The 22,211-nt window shown below is 45.3% G+C and overlaps 1 protein-coding gene across 1 annotated transcript in view; it reads right to left on the bottom strand.

The window, feature by feature from the left end:
• Nucleotides 1–21,812, bottom strand: part of LOC139156955 (gamma-aminobutyric acid receptor subunit rho-1) — a 34,244-nt gene extending 12,432 nt beyond the window's left edge. The window contains exons 1-6 of the mRNA XM_070733197.1: nucleotides 21,712–21,812; nucleotides 18,137–18,204; nucleotides 15,818–16,041; nucleotides 11,296–11,378; nucleotides 8,942–9,082; nucleotides 962–1,114 (exon numbers count right to left, since the gene is read on the bottom strand). Coding sequence (XP_070589298.1) covers nucleotides 962–1,114; nucleotides 8,942–9,082; nucleotides 11,296–11,378; nucleotides 15,818–16,041; nucleotides 18,137–18,204; nucleotides 21,712–21,730 — 688 coding nt within the window. The 5' untranslated portion in view covers nucleotides 21,731–21,812. The remainder of the gene's footprint in view (nucleotides 1–961; nucleotides 1,115–8,941; nucleotides 9,083–11,295; nucleotides 11,379–15,817; nucleotides 16,042–18,136; nucleotides 18,205–21,711) is intronic.
• Nucleotides 21,813–22,211: the final 399 nt, after the last annotated feature.

Raw genomic sequence — 22,211 nt, forward strand, 5'->3', positions numbered from 1 at the left:
TTTTTCCAATGTAAGACATACCCCGAAAGTAAGACGTAGTGGGGCTTTTGGGGGTAAAAAGAAAGTAAGACACTGTCTTACTTTCGGGGAAACACGGTACCTAATCTATCTACCTACCTACCTACTTACCATCAGCTCTAACCTGCTTTTTATCCATAGGCTAGCTAAGACTTACTATGGGGAAGAAGAGAGGAGGTAAAAATTACAAGTAGTCCTTGCTTGCAACAATTCATTTTGTGACCGTTCAAAGTTACAACAGCCCTGAAAAAATGTGGCTTATCACCATTTTTCACACATGACCACACTTATGTCGTCATGACTTATGACCTTTGCAGCATCCCCATGGTCGGGTGATCAAAAATTCAGAACAAGGGGACACAATCTGAAGTTAGTTGGGGGAAAGATCAAAAGCAACGTGAGAAAATATTATTTCACTGAAAGAGTAGTAGATCCTTGGAACAAACTTCCAGCAGACGTGGTTGGTAAATCCACAGTAACTGAATTTAAACATGCCTGGGATAAACATATATCCATTGTAAGATAAAATACATGAAATAGTATAAGGGCAGACTAGATGGACCATGAGGTCTTTTTCTGCCGTCAGTCTTCTATGTTTCTATGCTTAGCAACTGGTTCATATTTATGACCGTTGCCATTTCCCACGGTCATGTGATCACCTTTTACAACCTTCTGAGAAGCAAAGTCAATGTAGAAGCCAGATTCATATAACAAAGTTGCTAACATATCAACTGCAGCAATTCACTTAACAACTGGGGCAAGAAAAGTCGTAAACTGGAGCAAAACCCACTGGACAAATTTCCCACCTAACCACCGAAATTTGGGGCTCATTTGTGGTCGTAGGCCGAGGACCACCTGTATTACAACTAAGTTTCCTTGTCAATACACGCTGTCCTGGGTTGCAGCTGTTCTAAATAAAGCAGCGATGGATTCCATCACTTACCTAAGGGAACTCTTGCAGGCACAGCACGGCGGTCTATCCAAAAAGAAACCCAAGACAACATGACCATCAGAGTGGCAGGGAAATAGGTCTGAAGCAAGAAGAAGAAGATATGGCGTCGTAATGTGAAGTTGATGAAGAGACGGTTATACCAACCTGCAAGAGAAAGAGGGAGAACCAGATCACGGTGAAGAGTAGCAATGACAACACGGTAAACAAGATGGAACTCTTACAATATTTACTTTAATAGTACTATGCTTTAGAATTATTATTATTATTATTTATTGGATTTGTATGCCGCCCCTCTCCGCAGACTCGGGGCGGCTAACAACAATAATAAAAAACAACATGTAACAATCCAATTTAATAAAACAACTAAAAACCCTTATTATAAAAACCAAACATACACACAAACATACCATACATAACTTGTAATGGCCTGAGGGAAGGAATATCCTAACTCCCCCATGCCTGGCGACAAAGGTGGGTCTTGAGTAATTTGGAAAAGACAAGGAGGGTGGGGGCCGTTCTAATCTCTTGGGGGAGTTGATTCCAGAGGGCAGGGGCCGCCACAGAGAAGGCTCTTCCCCTGGGGCCCGCCAAACAACATTGTTTGGTCGACAGGACCCGGAGAAGGTCAACTCTGTGGGACCTTATCAGTCGCTGGGATTCGTGCGGTAGAAGGCGGTTCCGGATGTATTCTGGCCCAATGCCATGTAGGGCTTTAAAGGTCATTACCAACACTTTGAATTGTGACCGGAAACCGATAGGCAGCCAGTGCAGGCCGCGGAGTGTTGCAGAAACGTGGGCGAATCTAGGAAGCCCCACGATAGCTCTCGCGGCCGCATTCTGCACAATCTGAAGTTTCCGAACACTTTTAAAAGGTAGCCCCAAGTAGAGAGCATTGCAGTAATCGAACCTCGAGGTGATGAGGGCATGAGTGACTGTGAGCAATGACTCCCTGTCCAAATAGGGCCGCAACTGGTGCACCAGGCAAACCTGGGGCCCCCTCGCCACAGCCGAAATATGATGTTCTAATGTCAGCTGTGGATCGAGGAGGACGCCCAAGTTGCGGACCCTCTCTGAGTTCTCACCAAATAGTTCTCACCAAAAAGGGGCACTTTTCACTTAAATAATAAGAACATACAAATAACGTTTAGAAATCCTTTGGAGTTGAGGTGTTGTTGTTGTTGTTGTTGTTGTTGTTTTAAAAAAAAAGAACAACAGAGATTGGTTTACCCAAGTTTAATGAAACAAAATAGTCTGCTACAAATAGTTGGTTTTTTTTCCTTCCTAATATCTGTAAATATTCTTGTACATCGTGAAAGAGACCAAAAAAAGTCCCCACGTTCTCTATCCCTGAGAAGCAAATGTTGCAATTGTTTTGACATTTCCTGCTGTCAAATTTCAGTCACACTGGAACAGGTGGAAAGTGACATTTTGGTAAATAGAAATGCCCTACTCCTACTAAGTTCCACTAACAGTTATATTTGTACAAGAATGACTTCTGTTCCTTCTTCTCTCTAGCCTTTCCATGTGAACATTTTTAGAATTCATAAGACTGAAACATTTCTTCAGACAACAACAATATTCTAGACTTATATACCGCTTCAGAGTACAGTGGTACCTCTACTTAAGAACTTTTCTAGTTAAGAACCAGGTGTTCAAGATTTTTTTGCCTCTACTTAAGAACCATTTTCTATCTAAGAACCCGAGCCCGGAAAAATTTCCCAGGAAATTTGAGAGTGGCATGAAGGCCCAGCCACTTTCCTGCCATTCCCCCTTTATGTTCTGTCTGGGTCCCCCCAGAAGCCAACACCAACCAAAAAGAGTATCCAGACACACTGGTAAAAAGCAAAGGCAGTTTATATACTGGAAAGCAAACACAGGTAACAAAAACTGTTCTTACAGACAGGAACACGATGAAGCTTCACAGAGGTTTCACGAAGGCCAGGCAATAAAACAGGCTTCTTGCTGGCAAAAACAACATTGGAGATAATAAAACCCACGCCTCCCCCAAGTCTTTCAGCCTTCTAGGCCACAAGCCAAGATCAGAGACGCCAAGAATCGAAGCAAGGTCACAGGACTCCCAGTTGATAACTCTCCACAAGACTGTAAGGGCGGGCCTGCCTTTTCAACCCTGCTGAGGAGAACCACACCCAAACCCAGCTGTTGCCAATTCAGGGATGGAAATACCTTTCTAATTGGCCCCTTCGTTGAGCTGCACGTCTCTGCCTCATGTCTATTATAGCCTGTGCGTCTTCATCCAATGAATCCAGGCTACTAGCTGGGGAGAGGCCCCCCCCCGGGGGTCTCAGGCTGCTCTCCCTCCTCCTCTTCCTGACGTTCCTCTCCCCCCGTCTGCCTGGTCCTCCCCCTCCTGGTCACTGTCCTCCTCCTCTGGGCATGGATCCGGAGGAGCCTCAGGCTGAATCACAACATTTTAATCCCAGCCATCTGGGCTGCCAGAGGAGCCTTTTGGTGGCGCTTAAAGAGGCTTTGGCAGTCCAGAGCGAATGAAGCATTTTACCTTCTCTGGGTGCTTGGAGAGGGAATAAATCTCTGTCAGGGCCTAGAGAAAAGAAATGCTCCCTTCGCTCTGGGCAGCCGAGGAGTCACCACAGCGAAGGAAAGGTGCCGGCTACAAAGCGAGCGAGTGAGAGGAGAGGGGAGCCCATCAGCATGGGAAGGAAGAGGCAGCAAGTAGCAGCAGCAGCAACCAGTGTATGGGAGGCAGTGTATGGGAGGCAGCTTCGCGCCGGGTGTATGGGAGGTGTGTGCTCCTCCTCGCCGCCTCAGAGTCCCTCTTTTTTTTAAGGCCTAAAGTTTTTTATTTTTTTGATTCACTTCACCTTCCTTCAACAGTGACTGTCCTCCCCCTCTTCTTCCTGCTCCTCCTCCCACCCAAATTCTGAGCTTTTATTTCTTTCTTTTACATTGATTCCTATGGGAAAAATTCCTTTTACTTAAGAACATTTCTACTTAAGAACCTGGTCATGGAACGAATTAAGTTCTTAAGTAGAGATACCACTGTACTTTGCAGCATGAATCACCAAGCTTTCAGACTTCAGGGACCACATTCATAATTTTAAATCCTGTGGACTACTAATATGATTGGGACTGGGTGGGCGTAGCTAGGTGGCCGTGAGACTGGGTGGGTGTGGCCAATTCGCTGTCATTCACATTTAAGGGTGCCTCTACTTGCCCCTCTCCTGCCAGCCACTCCTCGCCTCTCTACCCAGGCTCCTGAGGGCCCCAACAGGAAGCAGTTGTTGGAGCTAAGCAGCCACCACAATAAAGAGTGGGCAAAACAGCTGGCTCAGCTCAATTTGGATCTGACCGAGAAGTAGGCTCAGCAGAAGCACCTCACTGAGGACTACGAACATAGGCTTTCCAAGCAGAAGAGAGACCTGTGGAAGTGCAAGGCCAGGTACCGGCGCCTGGAGGCTCAGATGGCCAGCCAGTTCCAGGCCATGATGCAGTCCCACTGGAACAAGGCCCTCTGGCTCTTTGCCACCAGTGGCACTTCCCTCCAGCCACTGCCCAAAGCCCCACGCCAGGCGGCTGAAGCAGACCCCAAGTTGGAATTTCCCCCTCTGACTCACACAAAAATACACAGAAGAGAATGTTCATTGCACGTATCCGGCCCAGGGGCCGTAGTTTGAGGACCCTTGATTTAGTGCAATATAAAAACTGCAAATAACCACCACAATTTTCTCATGGACCACCAGTAGTCCAGAGACCACCAGTTGGTGACCGCTGCTTTATAGCACTCTAAGTATTTTGTAGAGTCGACATATTGTCCCTGGGTCCTCATTTTACCGAGCTTTTATATCTTTCACACACCACTTCTAAGTACTGAAGAACAATTATACAGCCGTTCTTGAATGCAACATTATTAATCTTGCCAAGGAGATCTTACATCTGTAAATATTTAAGTTGTATAATCTTCTTGGATTATATACTTTAAATCTTCTTTCTTAGTAAAATAATGTTATGAAAGTCCTTTTTCGGCCTGATGGACAATTCGGCAAAAATAGATTCTTGGAAATAAAAGAACAACTCTAGATAATGCAATTCTTTTCTGATAGGTGTAGAACTTTCTTGAGAATTTATATCATATGGGTCTCAAAAAATTGGCTAATTAAATAGTTAAGCTAAATGTCTTACCTAGAATATTTTCTGATCATAATCCAGTGATCTTAATGCTCGAGGGGAAAATCTTCAATTTTTAGATGGAGATTAAATGAAGTACTATTTTTTAAAAAAAATTGTGTAAGACTGTAAAAAGAAATTAAATTATTTTTTAATGATTTCATGATTGTTGTTAGCCGCTCCGAGTTTTCGGACAGGGGCGGCATATAAATCCAATAAAACTTGAAACTTAAACTTGAAACTTAAACTAATAAGTTGTACAAAGGCATGAATTTAATGAAAGCGTTCGATGCCAGAAAAGCTGTAATGAGAGATTATTTCATTTATAATTGTATAATTGTATATATAATTGTAAGCTAAACAAATAAATCCCTAACCAAAAAAAATACTTTTAAAAAGCAGGAAGATTTACAGAAAATATCAACAGACACTGTTATTTTATGCCACATTAAAATTTTACTTCCACAATTACCTATGCTAATTATAAGAGAAATAGAGACCAAACTAAGCTATATGAAATAGAAGAACTTCAAATTTACAGATAAACTAGGGAAATGGTTGGCATATGAGAACCAGGGAAATGGTATTTCACCTTCAACTGTAACAATACACGTGCACATAATAGATTTAAACTAAATGTCAGTCGCTCTAAACAAGACTGCAAAAAATACGACTTCGGCAATAGAGTAACCAATGCCTGGAATGCACTACCTGACTCTATGGTTTCTACTCCTAACCCCAAAACCTTTAACCTTAGATTGTGTTGGATGTGGAAATAAATACATGGATACAAGAGATGGGTATTATGGGTCATTTTATTTCTGTAATTATCTAGGACTTTCCTCTCAATAACCTTCCTGGGCAATTATGGGCATAGCTCTTTGCTGAGCAAGGGCAGGCTATCACTACCCTCGCCTTGCTATCTGCCATGTCCGCTGGAGTGTGGAAAGGTTCACTCCCCTGTCCCCATCCGGGAACTGGTATATGTGAGTTCCAAGGGCACCCCCCCTCCATCACTCGAGCTGGATACACCTTGAGCTTCTGGCAAGGGGCAGCCCATCACTTTCCAAAAGATGCCCAAAAGGAGAACACGCAATTGCTCCTGACATCCGTTTCCACCCCTTTCTGCCATCCCAGGGACCAGAGGGTTAATAGTCAATTAATCCATTCCACTTGGTCTAATGACTGCATTACACCCCCTAGCCAAACTCCCTCCCTCCCAGTGTAGAGTAGGCGAAAAAACGGCAGCAGCGTAATAGAGTTGTGACCGCAAAAAATTCCTACTCGGCCTCCTGAAGCAACCAGTAGTCACATTGAAAGTAAGAGGAGGACGGGCGGGTGTACGCTTTGGATACTGGTGAGGAAAGAAAAGAGGGCATGGGCGGCATGTTGGCTTATACATACAGGCTCGCTGGCACACCCCTTGCTTCCTTTGCCTCTGCACTGTTAGCGCAGGGGTTATTGAGCAATCTCGCGCCTTTGTGCAAGATTGCCCTCCCCTGATGCCAGCTGTATCTCCTGGGGCCATGTCTTCCGGCCCCGATGCAACTGCCCATCCACCACCAAACCACCCGGCCTTTCAATTATCTACAATTGACCTCTCCCCCTTTCTAAGAGGTCTGTAAGGGCATGCATAAGCATACCATTGTGTCTACTGTCACTGTCCTACTGTCCTATTGTCTTGTATTTATTTATTAGATTTCTATGCCGCCCTTCTCAAGGCGACTCAGGGGGTGTACAACATCATAAATGAAACAATTTGTAAAGAAATCTAAATGACTATAAAAATTATACAAATTACTAAAAAGCATTAAAAACCCCATATACAATCATACACATTCCAATTCAATCATACATAGTATCGGCTGGAGATAATCTCACCACTTATGGCCCCCATGCCCGCTGGCAGAGATAGGTCTTGAGATTTTTACGAAAGACCAGGAGGGAGGGGCAGTACGTATCTCTGGAGGGAATTCGTTCCAGAGGGCTGGGGCTGCCACAGAGAAGACTCTTCCCCTAGGCCCCAGCAACCGACATTGTCTGACTGATGGGATCTGGAAAAGGCCAACTCTGTGGGACCTAACCAGCCACTGTGATACATTAGTCAGAGGACAGTCCTGAATATAGTCTGGTCTTAAGCCATGTAGGGCTTAATAGGTCATAACCAGCACTTTGAATTGCGCCCAGAGACCAATTGGCAACCAGTGCAGCTCATGGAGTGATGTTGAGATGTGGGCAGGTCTTGGTAGCCCTACTATAGCTCTCACAGATGCATTTTGCACAATTTGTAGTCTCTGAACACTTCAGAGGCAGCCCCATGTAGAGAACATTGCAGTAATCGAACCTCGAGGTAATAAGGGCCTGAGTGACTGTGAGAAGTGACTCCCTGCCCAAATAGGGCCACAACTGGCGCACAAGGCGTACCTGTGCTAATGCCCCCCTCGCCACAGCCTTCTTCCTTCCCTTGCTACAAATCCAACCAATACCAAGTTAAAACACTCCAGATAGAGATGTGCAATACAAGCCTCAGTTTGAGATTTATCTGCTGAGATTTTGTAGGAAAGAAAACAAATTAATTCCCATTGTAAAAGTATAAAGAAATACCATATTTTTTGGAGTATAAGTCGCACCAAAATATAAGACGCACCTTAGTTTTGGAGGAGGAAAATAGGGAAAAAATAATCTGCCTACCAGGTATTTATCTAACTCAGTGGTTCTCAACCTGGGGGTCGGGACCCCTTTGGGGGTCGAATGACTGTTTCACAGGGGGCGCCTAACATTATGGGAAAAGACAAATTTCCCATGGTGTTAGGAACTAAAGCTTCTATTCTGGCACCTTGGAACATATTTTTACAATCCGCTCAATCAGGCCTTTACAGTGGGTGTGTCCCTCTGATCTCCAATCATCTTAAAGCTCTGTTGAAAGAATTGGCGCTAGACTTATGGTTAGGGGTCACCACAACATATGGAACTGTATTAAGGAGTCGCGGCATTAGAAAGGTTGAGAACCACTGATCTAGCTAATCCTTAGCCTGGTCAGCTTCAGCACATAAGTTTGCTGGTTTTGAACCCACATGCTTGCTTTTTGTCCCTGGTTGGGGATAAAAAACAGTTTCCAAAACACTTTGCTTCTCTCTCTCTTCAGAGAGAAACTATGAGAAAATGGGGCAATCATTTCGCTAGCCAAGTGCAGAAGATCGCTTCACTCATTAGCACCACATTAGGGCTGAAAAAAGGCAGATCGCTTGCTAGCAAAACATGGAACATTGCTTTGCTGTTAGCAACAATGAAAGAAGCAGGCAAAGGGAAGATCCCTTATCTAGCAAAGCACAGAAGATTGTGTTAGCACCTTGTTAGAGCTAAAAAAAAATGTTTAGTAAAAGCAACATTCGGAGTATAAGACGCACCCAAATTTTCAGTCATTTTTTTGGGGGGGGGAAGGTGAATCTTATACAGTGGTACCTCTACTTACGAACTTAATTCGTTCCGTGACCAGGTTCTTAAGTAGAAAAGTTTGTAAGAAGCAGCAATTTTTCCCATAGGAATTAATGTAAAAGCAAATAATGCATGCGATTGGGGAAACCATAGGGAGGGTGGAGGCCCTGTTTCCTCCCAGGAGATTCCTAGAGAGGCCCCACGGAGGCTTCTCCCTGCCTTTTCCGGTTGCAGTTTCGGAGGGTCGGGTTTGTAAGTGGAAAATGTTTTTTTGAGAAGAGGCAAAAAAAATTTGAACACCCAGTTCTTATCTAGAAAAGTTCATAAGTAGAGGTGTTCTTAGGTAGAGGTACCACTGTACTCTGAAAAATACAGTAAGCCAAGAAAATTTACCTGTGCTGCTATAAAAAGCAAGTTTGGTGGTGGTATGGAACTCTTGTATAAGGAACTGAGATAATGATATTCTATCATCTGTTTTCAAGGATTCATTTCCATTCTTCCAATATAGCATGAGGTCATCTTCAGTATAAGCATCTATAGAAGAAATAAATATTTATAGCAATTAATCCAGGTAACACAGCACAGAGCTTAATCCAATCCTCAGCAGCCTGGTATCCATAAAGTAATGTCTTATATTTCAACTCTCAATCTGTTCTGCCGGGCTCTCTGGTAGGAGCCTCCCGAAAATTCAAGGGTACAAATGTCAGACACACACACGCTTGAAAATTCAAAACAATGTTCTTTATCACAAAATTCAAAATAAAATAAGCACTCTTTTGTATTGCAAAGAGCACTCGTCCCAAAACAACCGGGTAGTCTGTACAATTTCTCTTAAGCATTCATTAAGTACTTAGCTAGCAGCTGTGAAGAAACTTCACAGCCATTCTTCTTCCAATGAAATGAGACACACACACACGTTGCTCTGCTTTGGTTTCAAAGGCGTGAAAAAGCAACAAAGTCCAGCAACACAAGATTCCTGATGAACTCCGATCAGATATTCTTCTAGGCCAAACCCACATGCTGCTATTTATAGCAGCAGCGCTAATTACTGGAGCCCCACCCAAACACAGGTGGCCTCCCTTATTTCATGTAATATATTCTTACTTGGTCTCTTCTACGCATAATTCTGCGCTTGCGTGGGTCCAAGACGTCTTCATCCGAATCAGTGGAAGATAAGGGAGATTGACTGCCTGGGCTGTGTACCAAGCCCCCCTCTGCCGAGTCACCCCCACCTTCTTTGTTCGAGGAAACTAAACTCTGAACTGACTCTGTCAGCAATAACACAGGCCTGTGACATGTTGAAGTTTCCCCTGCATCCACCTCCACATTCCCTGGGGCAGGAGCTGGGCCAGAGGCAACCACAACACAATCTATTTTATATACATCGTAATTTAATGTTTGCTATTATGAACACACTAGCAGTTCTTCCGAATGCAGTTGTAGTGTAATCAACGCTCTTAATGTTAACAATGAGGGGCAAGTTTTACCCCTTCAATATCATTGACGGCACCATAACAAAAAGCTGTAAACATTTCCTAAATGTGAAATTGCACAGCTACCACTGAAATTGGACAGCTACAACAGTTGGTCTGTTTTATGTGAAATAGCTGAAATAGTTTAGACCAGTCCTTCTCAAATAGTGGGGTGGCCTCCCCCCAGGAGGGATATGGAGCAATGCCAGGGGGACGTGAGTGACCCCAGAGAACATGCATGATCTCCCTCAATTTATTCCCCCACATGGGGAGTGTTTTCCCAGTTGTATGCTTGTCCAAGCTCGGAAGAGAAGGCGGCCAGACAGGGCAGGGCAGCTGTATGGGTTCTTATTGTTTTCGGTGGGCACCACAGTATAGATAAACTTGAGGTGGCCCGGCCCGTGTCAAAAGAGAGCCCCAACTATGGTAGCCTATGCCTGTCTAACCGAAAACAGGCTACACTGAGTTCAGTGTGACCACCAGGTAAGTGGGTAGAGCAGCCTTCCCCAGCCAATAGTTTGTAGCTTATAATGTAAAATAATAAATATTAACACTAAAATTCCATTGGGACCCCGAGTGGAGAGTTGGGGGGCGCTAAATGTTTACTTCTTCCTGGGGAGGCATAACCAGGGGTGGGCATCAGGCAGGGCGGAGTGGGACACAGCCCTTTACTCCTCCACTCGAAACAGAATACCCTATGAAACTAGACTTACAATCCTGGGTCTTGAAAGCTTAGAACTATGATGCCTTAAACATGATCTAAGTATTGCCCACAAGATCATAAGCTGCAATGTCCTGCCTGTCAAAGACTACTTCAGCTTCAACCACAACAACACAAGAGCACACAACAGATTCAAGCTTAATATTAACCGCTCCAAACTTGACTGTAAAAAATATAACTTTAGTAATCGGGTTGTCGAAGTGCGGAACTCATTACTGGACTCTGTAGTATCATCCCCTAACCCCCCAACATTTTACTCTTAGTCTATCCACAGTTGACCTCTCCAGATACTTAAGAGGTCAGTAAGGGGCGTACATAAGCGCACTAGAGTGCCTTTCACCCCCTGTCCTATAGTCTCTCCTATATCTTGTATTTCTTCTCTACTATATCCTCTATAACCTTCATTGTGTATTATTGGGTATTGGACAAAATAAAAAAATAAAATAAAAATAAAATAACCTTCGTTACAGTATTAGAACATCTTCTGGGAAAATAACATGCAAACCTACTTAGAAATAAATTTTAAGGAATGTGGTTGGTACTTGTTTACTTACAGCTTTCAATTTCCAGGGAACATGTCTGTGTGTCAAGAGGGAAACGACTGAAATCCATGTTACACATTGCTGTCACAGTGACCCTAAGAACACAGTAAGTATATTTCATATGTTAAAATGAGACATGGGAGAAGAAATGATAAATAATGCAGGTTAGATCCACATTCCATTTTTAACAACTTTTAACTTTTAGTGCTAAATAATAAATGCAAGATATTTTGGTATGGCTCCCAGTGTGCCAATAACCATTGAGTCCACCACCTAAAGTTTACGCCATAAACATTAAGATCCACTTTTGAGATCATGATAGTTTATGATCTTCTACATTCTTTGACTTTTACTCTATTATCCCATGGTCTTGCCTTATCAATTATCTACATTTTCTTCTTTTCAACCATAGTTAAATCTGGTATGTTATGTGCCAAGATTTTATCAGTTTGAATTCTGAAATCTTACATTATTTTAACTAGCTCTTTTTTAAAATAACTTTTTCAATTACATGTTACCACCAATTTTCTTTACTGGAAGATGATAATTTTTAGAGATGTTCATACTATCATATGTGGTGGACTTGTACATATGCCCAAAAATTTTGGACACAAATCAAAAGAATAATGGACCAAGTCATATCGACAAAGATTACAACTAAACCAGAACTATTCCTTCTAGGCATCTTTAGACAGAAACTAAGCAAAGAAGACAGATACCTTATTACTCAAATACTAACGGCCGCCAGATTAACATACACACAGCATTGGAAAAAAGAAGACACTCCGACAAACTTAACCATTATTAGTAAAATTATGGAATGTGCAGAACTATCAAAAATAACAATGGAAATACAAAACAAAAACGATTCAGAGTTCTACAAGGCCTGGGAGAAATGGTTCAGATGGTTATCTAACTTTAAAAACAATAAAACAAAAACCAATCAAAATCTCTTAATATAAATCAAAATAAAGATATACAGTGGTCCCTCGACTTGCGCGTTCTCGATTAGCGCGAAACGCTGCAACGCGGTTTTTCAAAAAATATTATTTAAAAAAATAAAATATTAAAAAATAATTTTTTTTTAATTCTGTTCCCTGAATGGAGACCGCCGGCCGCTCAATCGGGCCGGCAGGGAACAGAATGGAGCCTTCCGCGGCGGGGCTGGTAAGGGGGGGAGCCGAGGGGGGAGCCGAGCCCAGCCCCGTGGCATTCGCTTTCCTCCCGCCGGCAGCCGACTGATCGTGGGCTCCTTCGCAACCTCGGAGAGCTTCCTGGTTTTCGTGAGCTTTCATGCCCCGGAAGCTCTCCGAGGTTGCGAAGGAGCCCACGATCAGTCTCGGCTGCGGGTGGGAGGAAGGCGAATCCCCCGTGGGCTCCGTTACATCTTCCGCTGCCAGCCAGGCCATGCTGGCGGCAGCGGAACAATCGCTGGCTGTCAACTTTTCTTTTTAAAACTGGGCAGGAGCTGACTTGCCTCCCCAGTGCTAAAAAGAAAAGTTGACAGCCAGCGCTGCGACTGACGGAATGCTGAGCCTCCCGGTGGAAGGCAGTCGCTTGGCTAGGGAGGCTCGGCCGAAAGAGGCTGGAGCGGCAGAGCCGAGCACGCCTTCCGCCCGGGAAGTCCTGCCCCTTCATCCCCACCCCTCGCCCCTGTGGACGGCGGGGATGAAAGGGCAGGACTCCCTGGGTGGAAGGCGTGCTCGGCTCTGCCGCTCCAGCCCCTTTCGGCCGAGCCTCCCCGGCCAAGCAGCCAGGGAAGTCGAGCCAGGCGTGGCGGCGGCAGCGCTGCTTCTCCGGTCGCCCGGTCCTCTCCTGCCTCCTGCGCCGATGTTCCCCGCTGCGACGGAAGGCAGTCGCTTGGCTAGGGAGGCTCGGCCGAAAGGGGCTGGAGCGGCAGAGCCGAGCATGCCTTCCGCCCGGGAAGTCCTGCCCCTTCATCCCCACCCCTCGCCCCTGTGGTCGGCGGGGATGAAAGGGCAGGACTCCCTGGGTGGAAGGCGTGCTCGGCTCTGCCGCTCCAGCCCCTTTCGGCCGAGCCTCCCCGGCCAAGCAGCCAGGGAAGTCGAGCCAGGCGTGGCGGCGGCAGCGCTGCTTCTCCGGTCGCCCGGTCCTCTCCTGCCTCCTGCGCCGATGTTCCCCGCTGCGACGGAAGGCAGTCGCTTGGCTAGGGAGGCTCGGCCGAAAGGGGCTGGAGTGGCAGAGCCGAGCACGCCTTCCGCCCGGGAAGTCCTGCCCCTTCATCCCCACCCCTCGCCCCTGTGGTCGGCGGGGATGAAAGGGCAGGACTCCCTGGGTGGAAGGCGTGCTCGGCTCTGCCGCTCCAGCCCCTTTCGGCCGAGCCTCCCCGGCCAAGCAGCCAGGGAAGTCGAGCCAGGCGTGGCGGCGGCAGCGCTGCTTCTCCGGTCGCCCGGTCCTCTCCTGCCTCCTGCGCCGATGTTCCCCGCTGCGACGGAAGGCAGTCGCTTGGCTAGGGAGGCTCGGCCGAAAGGGGCTGGAGCGGCAGAGCCGAGCATGCCTTCCGCCCGGGAAGTCCTGCCCCTTCATCCCCACCCCTCGCCCCTGTGGTCGGCGGGGATGAAAGGGCAGGACTCCCTGGGTGGAAGGCGTGCTCGGCTCTGCCGCTCCAGCCCCTTTCGGCCGAGCCTCCCCGGCCAAGCAGCCAGGGAAGTCGAGCCAGGCGTGGCGGCGGCAGCGCTGCTTCTCCGGTCGCCCGGTCCTCTCCTGCCTCCTGCGCCGATGTTCCCCGCTGCGACGGAAGGCAGTCGCTTGGCTAGGGAGGCTCGGCCGAAAGGGGCTGGAGCGGCAGAGCCGAGCATGCCTTCCGCCCGGGAAGTCCTGCCCCTTCATCCCCACCCCTCGCCCCTGTGGTCGGCGGGGATGAAAGGGCAGGACTCCCTGGGTGGAAGGCGTGCTCGGCTCTGCCGCTCCAGCCCCTTTCGGCCGAGCCTCCCCGGCCAAGCAGCCAGGGAAGTCGAGCCAGGCGTGGCGGCGGCAGCGCTGCTTCTCCGGTCGCCCGGTCCTCTCCTGCCTCCTGCGCCGATGTTCCCCGCTGCGACGGAAGGCAGTCGCTTGGCTAGGGAGGCTCGGCCGAAAGGGGCTGGAGTGGCAGAGCCGAGCACGCCTTCCGCCCGGGAAGTCCTGCCCCTTCATCCCCACCCCTCGCCCCTGTGGTCGGCGGGGATGAAAGGGCAGGACTCCCTGGGTGGAAGGCGTGCTCGGCTCTGCCGCTCCAGCCCCTTTCGGCCGAGCCTCCCCGGCCAAGCAGCCAGGGAAGTCGAGCCAGGCGTGGCGGCGGCAGCGCTGCTTCTCCGGTCGCCCGGTCCTCTCCTGCCTCCTGCGCCGATGTTCCCCGCTGCGACGGAAGGCAGTCGCTTGGCTAGGGAGGCTCGGCCGAAAGGGGCTGGAGCGGCAGAGCCGAGCATGCCTTCCGCCCGGGAAGTCCTGCCCCTTCATCCCCACCCCTCGCCCCTGTGGTCGGCGGGGATGAAAGGGCAGGACTCCCTGGGTGGAAGGCGTGCTCGGCTCTGCCGCTCCAGCCCCTTTCGGCCGAGCCTCCCCGGCCAAGCAGCCAGGGAAGTCGAGCCAGGCGTGGCGGCGGCAGCGCTGCTTCTCCGGTCGCCCGGTCCTCTCCTGCCTCCTGCGCCGATGTTCCCCGCTGCGACGGAAGGCAGTCGCTTGGCTAGGGAGGCTCGGCCGAAAGGGGCTGGAGCGGCAGAGCCGAGCATGCCTTCCGCCCGGGAAGTCCTGCCCCTTCATCCCCACCCCTCGCCCCTGTGGCCGGCTCATCCAGGGGGGCGTGTGTGGACTGGCAAGCGGCAAGCGGCAAGTGATCTGGCGGGAAGACCAAGGGAAGGTTCCTTCAGCCGCCCAACACCTGATCCGCTCCGCAGCGCGGCAGCAGCGAGGAGCCGAAGATGGGGTTTCCCCTTTGCCTTTACCCCATCTTCGGCTCCTCGCTGCTTCCGTGCTGCGGAGCAGATCAGCTGTTGGGCGGCTGAAGGAATCTTCCCTTGGTCTTCCCCGCCGCCCACACGCAAACTCCACCATCTGCGCATGAAAAAAATGGCGCACATGCGCAGATGGTGGTTTTACTTCCGCATCCAATATAACGCGGAAATCGGTTAGCGCGGGAGGTCTTGGAACGTAACCCCCGTGCTAACCGAGAGATCACTGTACACAATAGAAATTCGGACCAAAATCAATACAATCCCTGTCTGAGTTCAATCCACTTGATAACTATTAATAACTTACCGTACTAATATCATAACTCACAAATATTTCTCACTAACAAAAATAACAAACATAATCAAACTAAGTCGTCACAATCCATATTTTGTATTCCCATCCCCCCTTTCCCTGTTTTTTTAATAACCTAATAAAGTATATTTTAATAAAATTTTTAGAGATGTTCCATTGAATCATTTTGGCAACTGCTATAATGTCATTGTTTATAGTCAATTACCGTAGTTGAGTACATAACCTACTGTTACTTCTGCTTCTTTGTCCATTTATTACTATGATTCCCTCTTACCTCAAGCTGTAAAGTACTTGCCCATCTGGCTGTACTCGAAGCATGACATTATCTGTTGTTGTGTCATGGATAAAGGAACGCTTTGAATGGACAAAGAACATGTCAGGCACCCAGATCTTTTTCACAAGTCTGCCATCAAAGGTCATACTTTGGTTATTAGTACTTGGAAATGACAATCTTTCATCTTTCCAGTAATGTCTCAGGTAAAGTGTCATGGTAAAATCCTAATTAAGATTTTAAAGAAATGGAAAAGAGACGTTTTTACTGCCAGCCCTACTTTTTTCCATAAATATTATTTAATCACATGTGGCAAATACTGTACTAAAAAAACAAAACAAAAAACAAAAAAAACCCCCACCCCTAAGTGTTTTAGCACTTAATGGAGTAAAGAGAAAAAAAGATTTTAAAATTCTCATCCATCTTAAAAGTGAGAAAAATTCTCTTAAAATATTTGATTGAATGGTAATTATTTGTAATTTTAAAAAAACATTAAAAAAAAGTCTTCGGAGAGGAGCGGCATACAAATCTAATAAACTATAACTATAACTATTAAATGAGTAAACCTAAAACTGAAGCCACTTTGCTAATGCAAATTTCATCATATGCATTATGTTACATTAACCCAGAGCCGAGGTGGCACAGCAGGTAGAGTGCAGTACTGCAGGCCACTAAAGCTGACTATAGATCTGCAGGTGAGCATTTCAAATCTCATCACCGGCTCAAGGTTGACTCATCCTTCCATCCTTCCGAGGTGGGTAAAATGAGGACCCGGATTGTGGGGACAATTTGCTGGCTCTGTTAAAAAGTGCTATTGCTAACATGTTATAAGCCGCCCTGAGTCTAAGGAGAAGGATGGCATTAAAAAAAAATCAAATAAATAAATAAATAAACCCTACAATAAATACATCTCCTGCATGGAAGCAGAAGTAGTGCTCCTAAGTGATACTTATTATTATTATTATTATTATTATTATTATTATTATTATTATTTATCAGATTTGTATGCCGCTCCTCTCCGTAGACTTGCGGCGGCTTACAGCAATGATAAAAACAATATATAATAACAAATCTAATAGTTGGAATCTAAAATAACAATAATACATTTAAAAAGTCTAAAAAACAAGAAACCCCAATATATAAAAGCATACATACAGTCATCATACACAAAAACTACATAGGCAGGGGGAGATGTTTTAGTTCTCCCACGCTTGATGGCAGAGGTGGGTTTTAAGGAGTTTACGAAAGGCAAGGAGGGTGGGGGCAGTTCTAATCTCTGGAGGGAGCTGATTCCAGAGGGTCGGAGTCACCACAGAGAAGGCTCTTCCCCTAGGTCCCGCCAAACATAGCAGCTCCTATGTTCTTCTAGGAGGTTCTAGTGCAGTGATGACAAATCTATGGCACGGGTGCCACAGGTGGCACATGGAGCCATATCTGCTGGCCCACGAGCCATTACCCTAGCTCAACTCCAATGTGCATATGCATGCCAACCAGCTGATTTTCAGCTCAACAGGAGGCTCTGGGAGGGCATTTTTTGCTTCTTCAGAGTCTCTGGGGGGATGGGGAGGGCATTTTTGCTCTCCCCAGGCTCCAGAAAAGCCTCTAGAGCCCAGAGAGGGTGAAAAACGGACCTATTTGGTGCACCAGAATTCAGGAAATGGCCTCCAGAGGGCCTCTGTTGGGGGTGGGGGGAGGAGCAGCCATTTTCGCTGTCCCCAGGCATTGAATTAGGGTGAGGCCACTCGCAGATGCCCAACAGCACACATACACGCACTTTCGGCACCCGAGGGAAAAAAGGTTCACCATCCCTACTCTTGTGGAAACTTCCCGGTTTATAAATGTGCTCAAAGGATTATAATACTTGTGAATGTTTTCTATTATGTTCAGGTATTTCTGAGCCAAGATTTATGAGTAGCCTTTGAATGGCATTGCAAAAAGCATTAAGTTCAAGCTTATTTATTTATATTAAATATTGTGATACAATTATTATCCAGTCATGCTTATAATAATTAAATTCTTCTTTGCTATAAATAATTGCATGAAATTTTAGGGGTGATCCTGGAGCATCTAGTGGCATAGCATTGGGTCCAATATTGCTAACTTTAATTTAATGAACATTTATGGGACTGGGATAAATTTAGTTTACAGGAAACCCTGACTAAATTACTTGAATGTGCAAAAATAATTCCTTGAGTACTCCAGACAATGCTGATCTCAATAAATGTCTAAGAATCCAGGGAATCTCGGATGTATTCATGAACAACTAAATGGATCATATTCCAACTATCCATTTGCATTTTGAATCATAAAATGGATACTTACCATGTCAACCTCTGAAATGCTGTCCAGACTTTCAACTTGTACATCAACTCCAACAGGAATTGAAGGTCCTGGATATACATAGAAGATATTTATGTCAACCATTAGGATAGATCTTCAAAAAGTTTTTTTTTTTAATATTTATAGAATTTTTAAAGTCTCCCAATCACAGTTTGGGATTCTTGGAGGAAATCATCACTAGGAACCAAAAACAATAACATCCAAAATAGATATTACAGGACAGGTAGTTGTTAATTAACTACTAATAGCCTCCCCAAGTCTTCGGAGAGGGGCGGCATACAAATCTAATAAATTATTATTATTATTATTATTATTATTATTACCACTTGTTCAGCGATCATCTGAAAATCTTTTATTTATTAGATTTTATCCCACTGTTTTTACTTTAGGAATAAATAATACTTTTATTTCTCTTCCTACTTTCTCCACAGCAATTGCCAGGTTGGGCTGAAAGAGATTAACCTGCCCAAAATGACCAAGCTGGCTTTCATGTTTAAGACTGTTGTGGTTGGCTCTGGGCCAGTTTCTGCTCCAAGGACTGTGGGGGTTGATGTGGGAGAATCCTCACATTATCAGTGGCCGGTTTTACTGCCAACAGCTTCTGATAGTGAAGCGTCTGTATCAAGGGAAGCTTCTGGGAGTGAAGCAGCATCGGATGAGGAGGTAATTACAGGAAGCCCCTTAGCTAATTACTCCATTAGTGAATCATCATCATCGTCATTAGAATCAGAAGGAGCAAGATTCATAGATGTTCCCAGGTGCAGGTGTGTGAAAAGGAAAGAACAACTGGGCAAATATTATAGGAAATAAGGGAGAACACCTGTGGCTGGGGCAATTAGGCTAATGGGGCTGCTGATAAATTGCCAGCGTTGTTGCCTCTTGGCTTGGGAGTTTATCTGTTTTATGAGAGAGAGACTTGTGGTTTTGCTTCAGAATTTACAAAGACTTTTGTGAACTGCTTCAGGATTTTCAAGGACCTTGTGGAACAATTCACAGTTAAGTTTCAGCATGAGAACTCTTGAAGGGGGGTGGCTGTGATGTCTTCACAGCTGCCTTTTATCTGCTTTGCTTTTGTTTTATGTTTTTCACTGCATTCAAGGCTTGTGGTGTGTGGGAGAGCACTTTGGCTGATTAAAAGTAAGTTTTGGACAGTATTTTCCTTTTGATAAACCAACTTTGTTAACTTTACAAACGTGTGTGTTTGAATTTCCACTTTGGACTTAATTGGGGGCTTGTAACGTGAAGCCCAGCATAACAAAGATGAGGCTAGAACTCAGTCTCCTGGCACACCATAAACCACAATCTATATCAGTCAGGGCTAACCTTTTTCTCATTGTGTGCCGAAAGTGCACATGTGCATGCTGGCACCCATAATGCAATGCACACTCTGCGCATGCACACACGACTCTCTCTGCTCCCTATGCCCTCCGTCTCCCCCACCCCAAGCATGGTATGTTTATGTGTATGTTCTTTGCTTTTTAATGAGGGTTTTTTAGTGATTTTAAATAATTAGATTTTATTTATTTATTTATTTGTTAGATTTGTATGCCACCCCCTCTCCGTAGACTCAGGGCAGCTCACAGCAACAATAAAACAATGTACGACAAATCTAATAATTTAAAAACACTAAAAACCCCATTATTAAAAGCAAACATACACACAAACATATCATGCATAAACTGTATAGGCCCGGGGGGGGGGGAGTCTCAATTCCCCCATGCCTGACGGCAGAGGTGGGTTTTAAGGAGTTTACGAAAGGCAAGGAGGGTGGGGGCAATTCTAATCTCCGGGGGGAGCTGGTTCCAGAGGGTTGGGGCCGCCACAGAGAAGGCTCTTCCCTTGGGTCCCGCCAAACGACATTGTTTAGTCAATGGGACCCGGAGAAGGCCCACTCTGTGGGACCAAACTGTTTGCTGGGATTCGTGCAGCAGAAGGTGGTCCCGGAGATATTCTGGTCCGATTTGTTATACATTGTTTTATTGTTGTTGTGAGCAGCCCTGAGTCTACGGAGAGGGGCGGCTTTCAAATCTAATAAATAGATGAATGAATGAATGAATGAATGAATGAATGAATAAATGAATGAATGAATGAATAATCATCAGCATTCAATAATAGCAATTAGGACTGGAATTGTGGTTGATAAGCAATGTCCTAAATAACAGTGTCACACGACCATGTTGCTTGTTGACGGCAGGTTTCGTAGTCCCAGTTGCTATTATTCGGTGAGGATTATATGTGTCCTTAAACAAGGACTTCATGACCAAAACTTCAAACTTACTGCTCGCTTCCCCATTGATTTTGCTTGTGAGGACCAGAAAAAACTGTGAGAAATTACAAACATGTAATTTCTCATTGTGACGTCGAAATCATTAGATGGGCACCAAGCACCTGGATCATGAACACCTGACCTCAGAACATTTCAATGATCAGAAATCTAGTGACTGGTCATAAGTCCCCCTCATTCAGTACTGTCATAATTTTGAATAGTCACTGAATGAATGGTCTTAACCTGAGGATTATTAGTACAGTACTAATCATTTTTAGCTCCATGCTGGGATATGGCCTCACCCAATGCCTTCAGACATTTTCCCCAAATCCCTGTCTTACCACCCTCATCTTAATAACACCCAGTTTTTGCCGCTTAACAACAGGCAGAAATTCAATCAGTACATTTTTCAATACCTGGATGCACTGAGAAAAACAACTACCGTGTTTCCCCGAAAATAAGACACTGTCTTATATTAATTTTTGCTCCAAAAGTTGTGCTACGTCTGATCTTCAGGGGGTGCCTTATATTTCTCAAATAAGACAAATTCACAGGCAGAAAAGCTGACACGCCCAAAGAAAGTGTACCGTATTACGGTACGGTACCTGTCAGTATGGCACACACACACACAAACGACGGCACTTATATGGTACAACAGTATACTCCCGCTATTGCAGCTTCCGGCCACCAGAGGAACTACAGTCTACGCACTGTAGTGGAGACTGTAATGCCGGTGAGACAGCAGCAGACTGTGTCTGCTGTACTGGATGGTACAAAGCGATGGAAGGGGCCAGCAGGGGACGTCACATTATTACGGTACCGCTATGAACAGCTTTGAATGGTACCGTATGTTTTTCCACCGTACCGTATGTAAACTTGACTGTGCCTTATTTTCGGGGGGTGCCTTATATTAGCAAATTCTGCAAAACCTCTGACATGCCTTACTTTTGGGGTACGTCTTATTTTCGGGGAAACAGGGTAATACAGTACAACATTTCTGCCTGTCCTGCAACTAATAGTAATACTTGCACCCTTAAAAACCTGTAATTTAAACTTATATCAAGGGTACCAGGTTGGAAAAGGATGCATTCAAGATACAATAATCTCTTCCAAATTTGATTGGAAAAATGCCTACAATCTGAAAAACTTCATCAGGAAAAAAACTGTCCCCTATTTAAGCAAACATACAGTGATTCTTCCTATTCATTTTTGTGCAAAATCAATGCAATGTTTTTTTCAAGAAACACTGGAGGAAAAGCATGTAATATCAGGAAAACCTGTTCTATCATACCTCCAAAGCCTGGCCGCATGCTGAAGTCATGGTCATCTATTTTGAGAAGCTGTTCTGACTTTATCAGTGGTGATTTTGTGATATCTGGACTTCGTTTAAGTATAGGGCTACATGACAGGAAGACAACAAATACAACAAATTATTCCTTAGTGAGGAAGTTGGGCCCGGAAGGAATCAGCACATATCAGAGGGGTAGGAAAAATACGTTTTCGTATTTATACTGATGAACAATATCCATAAATATTCAAAAACGAGGATTTTCTCTGAAAAGATTAGATAATTCTTGAATATGTGGGAGCCACAGGTGGGTAAGTGATAAAAATAAACACATGGAAAATGATATACCAAACAATAGCATTGGAGAGATAGGAAGCGAACAAATAACTTTACAGTGGCACTTGTAAAGAATTTCTAAGGTGATTTTGCACCTTAGAATTTGATTAAGGGGAACTATTAAAGAACTATGCATAATATAAAATCTAACTGTAGTTTAAAAAAAA

Source organism: Erythrolamprus reginae, chromosome 1 (assembly GCF_031021105.1).
Source record: "Erythrolamprus reginae isolate rEryReg1 chromosome 1, rEryReg1.hap1, whole genome shotgun sequence".
Taxonomy (NCBI): Eukaryota; Metazoa; Chordata; class Lepidosauria; order Squamata; family Dipsadidae; genus Erythrolamprus; species Erythrolamprus reginae.